At 38.7% G+C, this 14,874-nt stretch overlaps 1 protein-coding gene across 3 annotated transcripts; it reads right to left on the reverse strand.

The window, feature by feature from the left end:
- Window positions 1-922: 922 nt before the first annotated feature.
- LOC148847906 (polygalacturonate 4-alpha-galacturonosyltransferase-like) lies at window positions 923-9,360 on the reverse strand. Of its 3 annotated transcripts, none has more exons than XM_088949897.1 (11): window positions 8,873-9,360; window positions 8,613-8,782; window positions 4,802-4,836; window positions 4,612-4,671; window positions 4,343-4,480; window positions 4,148-4,214; window positions 4,006-4,052; window positions 3,443-3,777; window positions 2,979-3,336; window positions 1,949-2,536; window positions 923-1,791 (listed from the first exon to the last, which is right to left on the reverse strand). In XM_088949897.1, the coding sequence occupies exons 2-11, from the start codon at window positions 8,761-8,763 to the stop codon at window positions 1,516-1,518; spliced, it is 2,055 nt and encodes a 684-aa protein (XP_088806023.1). In that variant the 5' UTR covers window positions 8,764-8,782; window positions 8,873-9,360; the 3' UTR covers window positions 923-1,515. The 3 variants fall into 3 exon arrangements, with proteins under 3 accessions (XP_088806023.1, XP_088806025.1, XP_088806024.1); XM_088949899.1 differs by having other exon boundaries at window positions 8,613-8,775; window positions 8,873-9,349; XM_088949898.1 differs by having other exon boundaries at window positions 8,878-9,321.
- Window positions 9,361-14,874: the final 5,514 nt, after the last annotated feature.

The raw sequence follows: 14,874 nt of genomic DNA on the forward strand, positions 1-14,874 counted from the left end.
GTCAGACCAAGGATGAACTCAGTTTGAGGGCGCTCTTCATTTCAAAGAGATGAAATCAAGTGAGGACACCAAATTTAACCCTGTTATGTCTGGACTAAAGTCTAAGTGCCTTGGCGCCCAAAAAAGTAATGAAGGTAGTCCATTGACATCCCCATGGGAGACGCCATCACACCATTGAGATACAAAGAATTATCGACTGGTGAACAAGGACAAGGTTACTAGGATCTCATGGGTGGTCATTTGTGCAACTGTAACCACCCAGAGAGAAAATCATTCTCAAGCCATTGCCAGAGCTCGTCACCGAATCCGAGCCTGCACTTTTCCATCCATCTTACACCTTCACACAGTGTATACACCAGTAACCACCTTGCTGTTGGTTGCTACTGAAATAGTTCTTGCTTGTCCATTTTATGACTTCTAAGTTCTGATCTCTTGTTGATCATGGAAACATGTGGGCAGTACCCATGGCACATGGGCTCCATAGTCAACACGCCCCTCTCGCACGTAAGTTGAAGCTGAAATCACAATTCTAGCTAGTTGTGTTACCGAACCAAATCATGATAAATTACTCCACTGTCAAATTCATGGCCATCTCTTCTCTTTACTTTAAGTTTTAACCCTTTTCTTGAAGCAGGGCGGGCGCTGGACCAGTGGAAGGAAGAGTGAGGAAACTGGTCGATCATTACTTGACCACTCCGGATCTGCTACCCACGAAGTGTTCCCACATCTCTATCCACAGAGCACCACCGCCATGTATTGGGAACATCTCTCCATCGATGATAAGAGAGATATTCCCAATACACAGCTGTAATGTACCATGGTAGAGATGTGGGTAGCAGATCCGAGCCCTTAACACACATTACCAGCAGTACTTTTCAATATCTATAAACGTTTCATTCACTACTTCTGAAGCAGAAAAATATAGCAGATCGAACAACAATGCCTCAAGATAATCAGATTGGTTTCATTCGAGTATCCATACATCCTTTTCCCAGGTTATTAGATAAACACTGATAGCTTTAAATTTAAAAAAGGAAAATAAGGGGAAAAAAACAAGGCAATTCTAGATGCTCCTCCCCCACCCCGACCCAACAAATTCACGTTCCTACATTTTATAAAGCAGCTAATTTTTTTTCCCATAAATTAAAGAGAACTGCACTCAAATCCCCAAGATATAACAACAGTAACCCTCTTCCTTGCCACAAATCCAACTCAACCCCCACCAAATACACAATGGCGTTCAACGTACGAACAAGCCACATTAGAGTTTGTAACCTTGCTCCAAAGGGAGGAGACAAACACATCAGTATGCAATAGGAAATTAATCAAGATGAATTGAAGCATAACAATAACCAATTGTTGGGACGGTGAACAAGAATTGCAGCATAGAATTGATGAGTCCACTCTTCTCATTGCTTAAATAAATTCAGGTTGATCTTCTTGGTGGGGTAGCAGATAAGACCATATCCGCCGCATATTTGGCTGTACCCATGTGCCTCCCTTCACATGCTTTGTTCATTCACAAAGGTTGCAGTTGCGAAGGTAGGGATGGTCATACTTAATATACCTGGTCCAATATGGCCTGTATTTGGTCATTGCTATCTCCAGCCATGGCTTCATGTTACCATTGTAGTGGATAACTGCTGCATTCTCGATCTCCGACCGATCAATGCTTGGGTTATACCCTAACCCAAGCACATGCCAGGACTTTTGCAGTGGATGTGTCAGCCCGTAGAATGTAATCAGCCCAGGAGGTAATGTTCCAAGTTTCCACAGCACCCTCTCTTCGTTCTAATGCAAGCAAAGAAATTAATCAAGTTCGTGCATAAATGCATCCGATGACTTTATTTTCTTGGTTAATGTGTTTATAAATTTATATATAAATGGGCCTGCATGGAATAATAAAATGGCAAACATGCAACTGGATTCAGGTTTTCGATTCACTTACCATGTTCTGCCACTTATGATAGATCCCAGTTATATCTCTCTTTTTCCACTCCTTCAGATCAAATATATTCATCCCATATGCCCAACCGCATGCATTTGGATTAAAGTTCCTTGCAATATGGGGATTGGAGAAATTGAGATACTTGTCAAACCTGTGGAAACTCTCCCCACAGGTCTCGACTGCACCATTTACTTTTCCATGAAGATCCACAGACCATAAACCTGTCAAATCTTTCTGAACAACAATGTCGTCATCAAGAAACAGAATCTTATCCAACTTGGGGTAAACCTGTGGAAGGTAAAACCTAAGGTGGTTCAGCATTGAAAGATACTTTGGGTTCCTGTATTTCAAATTAGAAGAACCAGCTGAGAGGGTTGTGGGATGATCTGCCTTGAAATAGTATTCTTTCATGGCAGCAGATTCGAGTTGACGCAGAACTGGGCAGTAGGATGAGTTCAGCCATTTGAATTCATCAACATTTTCCACATGGATAGTGGCCTTTCCAGGTGGGTTTAACAGAAACCACATATTCATGGCTCCAAAGTTCAATTTATCGGTAACCAGATGGAATACGTGCTTCTCCGGTTCCTAAAATCCAATCAAGTGCAATATATTAGCCACAGCAACAAAAGAATTTTAACATAGAAACATCATGGTCATTGAACCACGTGTTCCAATCTACAGAAGGAAAAAGAGAAAATTAAAAGTTTTTTTTTAACAATAACTAACAGAATTTATTATTTCCATGCAAAGATATATTGATTACAATGCCCATGTGCCTAGTACCCCTCCTAAGTTAGCTCAGCCAATTTATCCCTTGCATGTTTCATTCACTTGATATTAGTTCCCCAAGAAATTTGATTTGTCAAAACCTGCTTTTGCCAAATCATCAACTAGTTGATTAGCTGACCTTGAGGTCCACCTACAATGAATTTCAATCTCCACTGGCAGCATTGCAATCTCCCTCATAATATGCAAAAATAAAATTAAAAGATTGAAAGAGAGAGGGAAAAAAATAAAGGTTCCTCACCTTGGCATTTGTGACTGTTGAGTTGACAACAACTGAAGCAGCCAAGACATTATCAGAGAAAAGGGCATAATGATACAGATTTGGATCTTCCAAATTTTCACTCTTCGGAAACTTTCTTTTCTCTGGTGGGAGAAGATAGTAGCCTATGGTTAAGCGCATAGATAGACAGTGAATTCCATTTGGAATCGTCTTTGCAGCTAATTGGCTGAGGAATGTGCTCTGCTTTTTTAAGCTTCGGACCTGTTCATCTGCTGACTGAAGCATTGCTCTTAGCTTTCTAGTAACCAACTTGCAGTCATAAAGCTCCTCTCTTGCTTTTGCCAGGACTTGACCCATGGCTTTGATTTTCTCAGGTGCACTAACGTGTGCAATGAATACAAAGGAAATGCCAGAGCCATCAATAATGGGGACAGGAAAGTAATAGCATACTGAGGAAATACAGGTCTAACCCTAACTGTAATTACCTGCTACTAAGATCTGCATCAGTAGTTGCCTCTCCCAGAGCTCGTTGGCTTTCTTTAAGCCGAACCAGTAGTCCATGATCTAGTTCGAGCTTGTTCTTCATTTTTGCAATGCTTGAATACACCCTAGCCATGATCATTTGATCTCTCATCAAGCGTACAGTTGTGTCAGCATTCTCATTCTCAATATCCCGTCTCCATATGCTGTATTTCCCCAAAACTGCCGTGTCAAGTGCTTTTGAGCGTTCAATGGCAGCATTTTCTAGTTTAAGATTAGCTTCATCATCCTGGTGGATCAACTCAGTTGCCCGCTTAACACGCCTCTTCTCTCTCAATTTCTAAACGGTATTTAAACCAATTAAAAATAAAACACCTTAAATAAAGCATAGGTGCAAAAATAATCCATTGGAGATATAGATAAAAAAAATATATATATATATATATGATAGACCACCTCTTTCTCTTAAATGTTAGGGATATAACAGAATCCTCCAGGCCATGAGAAACTAACCCCATGGATGTGGAAATTACAGAAAGCAAAACTGTAAAAGCAGGGATATTTTTACCCGTCGTGCTATTTTTGCAGGTGTATCAACAAATTGAGAATGGTCATCTGCATCCAAACAAGATTCTTATGCATTAATGTCAGTTCAAAAATTGACATAACTGAAAGACCACATGACTGATCACTAAGAAAATAGTAGCCACCTGTAGCAATGGCATCCTGTTTCACTTGGGGAGTCCCTCGTTCTACAACTGCAACTGGTTGTTTTGTCTTTAAAGATAACCACATATCAAAATCAACAGATTAACTTTGTTGAACATGTAAAAACTCAAGCAATGTAAAAAGTCAATGCCAACATTTAAAGTTTAAACTTATGCAAAATGATGGTCACCCTTTACCTCTTCATTCGTAGCATTATTCTGGTCAAAGTTCTTTGATCCAACAACTTTCCATGAAGAAGATACGTAGTTTTTTCTAACAAAATCAAGACTCCATGGATCCATGTCATTGGTGTTTGCCATAATGGTATCAATCACCTGTCAAATCTATTTAGTTAGTTTTACAAGGTCCAAAAATATTTTGATGACCAGGCATGCACCATTGTGAATGCAAAAGTAATTGAGAATATGCATTCCAGAAACGTCTCCTTTCATTAATTCCCACTTGCCTCTTTTGAAAAAATGGATTTTACATTTTGTATGGCCAACTGTTCTCTCCAATCCACCTTCTGCACCATTTACCCAAAATTTTAAACACGATTTAGGAAATAGTCATAATAAACACAGCCAACTATCATATAGAATAAAAAGTCTGCAAAAGAAACAGTAGAAAGGACTAAAAAGGTTCGGAAAAGCTACCCGTATGCTAGAGTCACTTTGAATATTGTTTTGATCTGCAAAAGAGATAAAGACAATCACATCCCATTAGTTTAAATAGAACAAATACAATGAAAAAGTGAAAGGGGAACACAAACACATGCATAAGAGCTACTATCAATTTTAGGGTATCCTTTTGCTAGGAAAAATAAAAGGGATAAAAAGACGGGCATGCCAACAGATTTTCAGCACAAAACACATGAGATAACTCTAACAAATATTTCATTTTCTGTAGGTTTTCTATCAGGATTTATCAGAGCAAAACCACCACCGAATTGAAATCTCAAAATTTTATGGGGAACAACAACATTCCATCAAGATTCTTATACTTATCTTTCTGTAAAATTTAACATGCACAATCATCTTTTAGTTGTTAAGAATTCCATCTTCTAATGCTCTTTTTCTTTTTTTCCCTATTTTAATTTTATTACCTTACTTGTTCCCTCCTCTTCTAGTTAGGACAAAATAATATTTCCTCCTAGGTATTACTTCTTCCTTAACTAAAGGAGAATGCCAGAAAAAGCAAAAAGAAAGATGCAATGAATTATTTGGACAATCAAAAAAACTATGAGTATCAAGTAGTGGCAACTGGCAAGTATTCTATCAAATAAGATGTGGAAACCTGACAAGACAATACAAAGCAACAATGAGAAATCTATGTCACCATTAATCACATATAACCATACATAGAAAATGGTTAAGCATTGAACTTTTGACACATTTTCAGTTCAAACATAGCAACCCATATAAATTTATTAGCATCTGAAACAATCAAAATCTAGTCTCTACAAAGAAGTCAGAAGTGTCAACTATATATGGATGAGTTGATCATCACCAATTGCTGGAGAATGTTAGACAAGCGGATTATTCTAGAATCTCCTCTAAGGATGAGGATGAAGTTGCTAGTAAGCACCTTTTAGCTAAAGCATCCGTCATTCAATAATCTTTGCATGGAATATGAGAGAACAGGAGTTCAGTATAGAGGCAAAATTCTCAATTTTCTTTTTATATCAAAACCTCTGTGATAAAAATTAAAAAAAAAAAAAAAAAAAAAACCCTCTCTAGATACTAAACAGTAAACTTATTGCATTAATTAACATAAAGATGACAACAAGTTAAAAAGTTTTAGGGTGTGTATTGAGTCTATTGACTGGGGCAGAAATGGAGAAGTGGGGTTGCAAATAATTTGAGAATTTACTATTTCACTGATTTTATATCTATATACAACAAATGATCCATGTAGAATCCGGATAGCAGTGGGTTTTCTGCCACACTTTTCCCATTTTAGCAAATTTCCAAATCAGGCAGGACATAGTTGTCAAGGCATTGCCTTGGCAACTAAGCGCCCTTGGCTGGGAGCCTTGCCCAAATATATTGACTTGTAGCAATTAGGCACATGCCTAGGCAACAAAAATGACAAGGCGAGTGCCTTATTATAATAACATTTATATTGCTGCATCTTATTAATGTGTGTGAATAAAACAGCAACTGCATTCTTTGTTTTTTCTATTTTACTTTCCATCTTGAATTTGTATCATATAAAGTTAATAACCTTCTTTAGTTGCTAATTGATACGAAATTGCTCTATTAAATACTTATTATAGTAGTATTATTTTGAAAATAACGAAATTAATATATTTAAAATATTTTTATCGTTTAGATATGATGATTTGCCACATTTTTAGAGAAAAATTAATGTTTTTAATAAAGAGAATTGCTATTTTTTCAATTAATATGTATGCTGAATGGTATATATAACTAGAAAACTAGCCAAAAGTTAGCTCTTTATATTATAAAATTCTTATCGCCTAGGTGGGCACCTAGGCAACTAGGCACCCCAGTGTCGCCAAGAATCGCCTAGATGCCTTGACAACTATGGGCCAGGGTGGGGGCAGTTTTCTCATTCCATCCTGCTTCTCCAGTTCTGTCTAATGAATCCAAAAACAGGCTTAAAGAATTTTAAGCCTGAAAATAATTTTATATAGTTATAGGGTTTAAAACAGAAAAAGGATAAACCAACCTAAAGTTATAGTTCATTTTTTTGTAAACAAACAGGGGTATGTGTTGTCAAAGAAATTGGGGGGAAGTTTTAGTAAACAAGCAGGGTTGAGTACTATTATAGAAAATGGGGGAAAGTTTTGTAAACAAATATGGATGTGTTGTTATAGAAAATGCGGGATATGTTTTTGCAACTTCCCACTGTACAGCCACTTGTAGAAAAAAAATATCTAAAATTGCCTACCACTATAAAAGAACCCAAAAAAAAAAAATCTCACAGCCTTCAATATTTTTTTATCAGAAACGTTAACTTCATTAAACAGAAATTTAAATACAACTGTCACCCCTAGAGTAGGGTTTTGAGATGCAATCACCAAGTCACAACACTGTCCAGAATACAATGATTTGCTATATACATGGTTCAAAGTATCAACACGTGCAATATGCAAAAATTGCATATTGTGTGATGAAAAGGGAAGATACTAATGTTTCAAGCTTGAAGATTTGAATCAGGCCATCTCTAGGAAGGGTGTTAATGATTGAATACGGCCTTTCCTCCTAAATCTCAATATTTGGCATCTCAGTGGGTTCAAAAACCAATATGTATCATATGATACACACCAATAAATCGATGTTATTAATAAAGAACATTGCTATTTTTCCAATTATATCCAATGTCAATTGGCATGTAAAATTAAGGAACCAACCTAGAATTTAGTTTTTAATAGAAAAAATCTGCTTCTAAGCAATTAAGTTTCATTCTCAACACATATACCATGAGAACTTTAGTTAACCTTCTAATATATCTAGAGATTTTTTATAACATGAGTTGTTAAAACATACCACCATACATATCATACAAGTATCAATGCTATAAACTCTCGAGGTGTTCACACAGTATCTACTGCCACATCAGGTATGCATTGTGACTGATTGATACACTGTGCACATATTAGTATCCAGATATCAAGCTTCCGAGGCTTTCACTTCTGTTTTATTAGTTCAAGAAGTCTTCAGGAGCATTGACCCTTTGTCTCATCCCCCATCTTCACTATTACATCAAAATCTTTGTTTGTCTTTTTACTTTGTGCAGTTCATGAATTTTGAGTATACTAGTATAGTTAAGATTTTACATCAGATCAGCCACCACTAATTCTCTAATGGCACTTTTCTCTTCAACTCCCATGAGAAATATTCACATTAAGTTCATTTCATGCTATAAAAAAAATGTACAAACACAGCAGTATAACTTCTTGACGTGCCAAGAATTCTGTTCATTGGATATTGTACCACCTGATAGTTCCTCTCTAGCAGAGCTCCTTGAAATACCTTGAACAGGCAACTGATCATTGAAACGAATGTCATCACAACAATTCCCAAACTCCATGATTTTACCCAATTACGGTCCCCTTCCTCCAAAAACAAATTAACCATCCAAAGATATCCCTAAATCATCACCAGATTTGCTATGCTACAACTCAACCGAACAAGTAAAATATTGGCGAACCAGCAATTGAGTATGGAATTACATTCAGTGACTAAAAGTAGAAAACAAGAAATCCCTTCATCCATGTTATTTTTGCAACCTGGACTAGAAGCCCTAGAGACAATGTGGCAAAGTGCACTAGAAAAACGATCCCTCATTTCATTTTTCAAGTGTTCAAAGATTAGGCTAGGCATGAGTAAGCTAAAATCGAAGAAAAGTGAATAATTAGGAACATGAAAACAGAGAATTCCATTTTGCCAAATCTGCATAAACGGAGATCATAGAATGCGAGTAGAGAGATGAACGAACCAGTCAGGGTGGTGGTGCGAATTCCTCGTCCAACAAGGAAAAGCATTGGCGCGAGGACCGAGAAAAAAAGGAGAATTGCGATAGGCAAGCGAGAGCCACCGCCTCTATTCCTCTGAAGGCCGGCACCGGAGGAGCCCCGCTTCAAAGCCATGCCGGAGTAAACCTAAAAACTAAAAATAAAGAGAACATAAATGGGAAACTGACAATGAAGAGAAACTAATTAGAGAGATCCAAAAAGGGAGATGAATGGGTGAAATTACAGTACGCAGAGATCTCTTGAAACCGAACCGAAATGTGCTCCTTTACTAGTTCAACTTCAACCCCAGTGGTTGACTGGTAGAATTGCTAGCTGACATCCGAAGACATAAAAATTTCCAGAAGAGAGTGTTGAAAAATGGAAGAACAAAGGAGAGGAGACAGGGAGGAATCAGGCGCGCAGTCATTAAAGGAAAGGAATGAAACCGGACAATGTAGGATAGAGAAAGAAAGGGAGAAGATGAGTAGAAATTGCTTTGATTATTTTTTTTTTTTTTTTCTGAGAAAACAAAAAATGGAAATTAGAAATGAGAAACGAATCGTTTTCGTAGGGATGTTGTCGGCAAGGAGAGTTAGTGAGTTACTAGTTAGATGATTAGATCGGGAAACACGTTACGTAGGAGGTTGCCCGTTGCCCGTTGCCCGTTGCCCCCCTCCCCCACACTACTTACCCTACTCCGGGCAATCAATTTCAGAATTTCTCTCTTTCTTCGTCAGCCTTCTTTTCCTTGATCCTTTTTCTGGATTTGATTGCTAATGGAAAAGGTATTACGTGTAGCGATGGCATATGATGCACGGTGCTGCTTTGCCTTTGGACTTTGAAGTGTGGACTTTCGTTACATCTGGATTTTGGGGTGTTTTCTGCTTCTCTGGTATGGTCCGAGATTCGAATCAACGATTTTCATTTCACGGTCATGATCACAAGGACTCCTAAGGCTAATGAATTGGGATCTGTTCCCAAATAAAATCCATCGAAACACGCTTCCAACATCATCTAACACTGTATAGTGTATATTTCACTACGAGACCTATTTATAATAAAAACTGTTCCAAACACCTCCCAACATTATCTGGATTCTGTGTCCAAATTATCTCACCGTGAGACTGGGAGAATCTGGGGACCCATTATTGCATGCAATGTGCAGATACCATTGATGTTGGAATGTTAACAGTTCTTTTGTTGTGAACAGATTCATCTCCTTTGAGACCTATGAGATGTGCGGTGCCAGATTGGAATGACTTTTGTTAGTAATATAGATCCAGACTGCAACATGTTACTTTAATATTCTTAATATTCTGTACACATGGGATCCGTGATTTCGTGAATGGTTAATTGATTGAGATCAAATCAGCCCCCCACAATACTGCGCCTCATAACGTGCCATAATACATACCTGCCGTGCATTAAGAACTTCTCCTAATATCAAAAATAATGATGTGAAATGTTTGATCATACAAAGGGGGATTGAAACCCCCCCTCCCCACTCCAATGTAGGTGTATGTGGGATTTGATCCCAAGTCTTGGCCTCAAGGAGGCGGAAACCTTGCAAACCAGTTGACAAGCACCTTGCAATGTCTGACCATGTGGGAAGAGTGTTAGAACTTCATCATCCATTTGCTCAAATTTCTAAGGCCCTGTTTGGCAATGTTTTTGTGAGAATGCTTTGTGCGTTCCCGATGTTTTTACGAAGTAGAACGCATTTGGTACAAGAAAAACAAAAAAAAAAGGTGTTTTCACGTGAAAACAGCACCCAAAGAATGCGTTCTTTTGGAGTGAAAAATCGATGCTCTCAAAGAACGCGTTCCCAAGGAATGCACAGTTCCCATGACATTAACCCCTATTAACGAACGCGTATTAACAACTCCCACGTGAGAGAAATGGTATTTTGGGTATTTTATACTGAATGATAGAAAAAAGTCCTACCAAACATTTTTCATTCAATAATGAACTCCTCCAACTTGCCGCTACAAATCTTAGAGGAAGAAATGACTCCCTTGGCTCCAACCAAATAGCAAGCGAACAATAGAAAGCACTAGTGACATTTCCGGCAACAGGTATGTTGTCTCGTCACCGTACTTAGTTTTGTATCGTGTTCTCTGTTTTAAACTCATCTTTTCTTCGGCTAAATTTTGCATTTGTTATATGTTATGTCAAATGGGTCTGATTTTTTCTCTAATCCTATCGTTGTGTTTTGTTATGCCTTTTGTTATATATTGAATGTCATGAAGATTGTCCTTTGTTACGTGTCATGAGCCTTTGCAAAACTGATGTTATGAAATAATTTCAATATCTAAACGTTATTTCTATTCCTGTAGAATAAAAATTCATTCTCGAAAAGCAATTTGCCAAATATATTTGTTACTTCTAAAGAATAAGAAATAAAATTCTTGTTTTGGAACAGTAATTTCTAAAAGAACAGGAACAAGTAAAAGCATTGCCAAATAGAGCCTAGGCTTCTAGCTCACACTAATTCGTTCTGGCTATAATAGATAACTAGTTTATCACTTCGTTGAAAAAATCAAACAAATTTTCCTACTACATGGTTTAGACTTTAGAGTAGGAAAAACAAAGCATGGGTAGCAAATAGCAATTTTCACCATCCGGAATCAATTTAACCTCAAAAAAAAAAAAATCAAATGACTTCGAATCCATCAGTGTGAACCATTCAGAACGTGAATGTACTTTTGTTAGAGGCGATCTCAAAGGGATTTCTTTGGGGGGAGACGCCCATTTGGTTTCTCATTCCCCTTCCTCCTTTTGGTTTCTCTCCCTCCTTCCTCTCTCTCTGTTTTGAGAGAGCCTTCCTCTCGAGTTTTCTCGAGACTTCTTCTTAAGTTTCTCAATGTTTTATTTCTCTATTCGTGGTTTGAATCTGTCTACGGTTCTTGTTCAAGTTATTTGTTTGTCGGCGAAAACAGTCTTTGGTTTCCTTATCTGCCAGTTCACGGTTCTCCAACAGTTGTTGTTCATGGTGAATCCCACTCATGGTTCTCCGATTGATGTTGTTCATGGTGAGATCCGTTCGTTGTTCTTTGGCAATGATAATCTTTTGGAATCCTCCTTTGTCAGTTTTGTTGGCCATCTATGGTGAATTGAAAATGTATTTGTTTACTTCTGTTTGTGTTTTAATCTTACCGTTTCTCGATTGCAGAAGATCTTTTGATTCTTCTTTATCCATTGTTTTATTTTATTCTCTTGGAAATTTGTTTATGGATTTTCTGATTGACTTTCAGGTTTTTTTTTTATCAATTTCTTGATTGATGTCTGCAGCACATGAGTCATGTAATTATAAGGTATTAATTCATTGAAAATGGTAGGTCTAACTTGGTGGCTTGATAAAAAATTAGTTGCCACGTGGCAGATCGAACAGTTGCTCTCTCGAACGTCGGGTCCCAAACATCACTCCTTCCGGCTTCCATAAAAAGCCACTGGTTTGTTACATTGGATTGCAGTCAATTAGCTCTAATATTTTATAATTATATAACCTTGATAAGATCGTAACTTATTTTACTACATGTTGTCATTTTGTTAAATATATATTGCACAATTGTTTTTTATTTATTTATTATTTTGGTAAATGATGACCCAGGATGATGCTTGGCAATCACTCTAAAATATGAGATACGGGATCAAACTTGCACAACTGGCAAATATGACCAAGGGGCGTTTGGTATTATGGCCACTCATTCCATAAAGGTTGCCTGGATGTATACTCAAGTATTTATTTCTGGAAAATTAATTCCATGCAGCTTTGCATCTGTGCATTTGTTTGGGAATTAGTCCTTAATTGGAAATTGAAAGTTCAGAGGGGTTTTTGTTTCAAATAAAAGTTCCAGCTTCAAAGTATCCCCAAAGTACAGGTTGTTGTTAATCTATGATTTACACAATAAAGGAAAGTATCAATTCCACAAAATATTTCTCAAAAATAAAATCCACAATATATACCTCATGTACAAAGCATGATATGGATGGTCATGGCCGGGCCAAGATCTGGGCCTAAGTTATAAATTAAATTTTATACAATATATGTATAAAATATATGGTACAGTATATAATATGAAACATTATATATATTACAATATAAAACATATATACAAATACATATTTAAGATATAAATAATATATTGCATGCTAGGCTAGGCCTGAAGTGTTGGGCCCAACTCCCGGCCCAGGCTAGAAAATTTTGGGGAAGGCTGGGTTGAAAATGATAAACCCCCTAAATGAGATGCACTCCTAGATAAGGTCCCCACTTGCTAATTTTACACTTCCAAAACTAGTCATAAATCAGATGGTCAAAATATTACCACCCTTCCTTTTTATCCGTACGATCTTTGAATCAGATACATCATAATTAATATAAAAAAAAAAAGATACTACGCCTAAGACTTCCGAATTTCAGTTCAATGAAGGTTCCATTTGGAAAGACATAGATACAGTGATTCTAAATCTTGCACCTGTATTATACATAAATATGTACAGTATAAAAATATAAGATTTTGCACTCTACATATGCTCCTTCCTAATTGAGCCGAAAGTACAAATAAAATGAAAGCATAAAGTGTCATTCCGTAAAGCAGCATCAACACACAAATGCTGAAATTTTTGCTTTTTAGAGCTTTGGGCTGGGGGGTCGTTCAGTAGCACCTCTAAAGTCTAAACTTCAGCCTCCAAACAGGAAAAACTGTCTAGATAATTCATCAAAATTTTAGACAGTTGATATTAAAAGAGGAAGATAGGTGATGAAGGATGATTTGGCCCGACCTCATAGTTATGCGACACGCAACAAAAGCAACAACTCGACACAAAAGCAAGCCTAAGGCGTTTTCACCAAGAGGAGAAACTAGCGGACCGAACTCCCTATTAGGGGCCTGAACTCACCCTTGGCCCCAAACCGGAAAATAATCCACTGGCTTGCCTTGCAACAGTTCGGGACATACCTTGCCAAACTGACATGCCTTGCCACAGTTCGGGACATACCTCGCCGAACTGACCTACCTGGTAACAGCTCGGGATACACCTCGCCGAACTGACCTGCCTTGCAACAGTTCGGGATATACCTCGCCGAACTGACCTACCTGGTAACAGCTCGAGATACACCTCGCTGAACTGACCTGCCCTATACATACCTCCGAACTCAAGACTTCGCCTCGCTCACCACTCCACACCTTCAGGGCACCAAAACCAAACAAACTGTACTATGCCTGACACTGATGAAGTCCGTTCCCAAGGGCGCCACACCTGACTGGCTTGGGATCTGATGCTTGATGGCCGCACTCTAAACGGCCACCTACCACCGCCACCTGACACCGCCATCTCCAGTTAGAGAGACGGTTAGGCAGTGACAGTTCAGTCCCAGCAGAAAGGACGACGGCCGGATTGACAGACGTAAGGGTAATCATACCCGACCTGACAAGGGCCTCAGAGCGAGTGCACGAAGTGATTATAAGAGCCCCTTGCCCCCAACGAACAAGGTATGTGAACTTTGCGCCATCTGGTCTACACTTTGCCTTTGAGAGATTACTGACTTGAGCTTCGGAGTTATCACACCGGGTTCCCCAAGGAGTTCTCTCATTTTTCCCGTTTCAGGCTCCCCGTCCAGCTCAGAGGCGAGTTCGTTGACAGCTAAGATCGACCGGATTGCGCTCCATCAATTGGCGCCGTCTGTGGGAAAGCTTCTAAAAGCCTCCCTCTAAATCTCTTCCACCTACCCTTCTTTCAAAAACTCCAACACCCACTCCAACACCGAAATGACCTCCTTCAGCAGTGTCAGACGTGGAACCAAAACAACCACTACCGAAGAGCAACTTCATGCTCCGGCGGTGTGCATTGGGCAGTTCACCATCCCCCTTTCAGTGGATGGGATCCCAAGTTTGAATGTGCCACACGTGGTGGCATCTCTCCCACTCCCCATCGAAACAAACTTCGTGGAATCAACTGTTGTCCCACTGGCTGCCCACAAAAACCAGATAGATGATCTGATGCAATGCATACGGGCAATGCAGGCCCAAATGCAGCAATTCCAGCAGCACCAACTCCAGCAACACCAGGTGTTGCACCACCTCTCCCAACACCATTATCAACAACAATTCCCTCAACTACTCTTGAACCAGCCGCTCCCCCCCGGCACCCTGTTTCAAAGCCGGTCAAGGCCTCCCCCCAAGGTGGACGACCTCACCAAGGAGAGGCTTCCTGACCGCAGAACCCCCCTAACAGTCAGGCCTCATC

This window comes from Nelumbo lutea, chromosome 6, assembly GCF_056320005.1.
Source record: "Nelumbo lutea isolate HS-2025 chromosome 6, American lotus-T2T, whole genome shotgun sequence".
Taxonomy (NCBI): domain Eukaryota; kingdom Viridiplantae; phylum Streptophyta; class Magnoliopsida; order Proteales; family Nelumbonaceae; genus Nelumbo; species Nelumbo lutea.

Excerpts from the sequence above, each read along its gene's own strand:
- LOC148847906 (XM_088949897.1), bottom strand. The coding sequence starts at position 8,763 with ATGGCTTTGAAGCGGGGCTCCTCCGGTGCCGGCCTTCAGAGGAATAGA. Across the intron at positions 4,672-4,801 it reads AAAGTGACTCTAGCATACGG|AAGGTGGATTGGAGAGAACA; the intron begins GTAGCTTTTCCG and ends TAAATGGTGCAG. Across the intron at positions 3,778-4,005 it reads CTGCAAAAATAGCACGACGG|AAATTGAGAGAGAAGAGGCG; the intron begins GTAAAAATATCC and ends AATACCGTTTAG.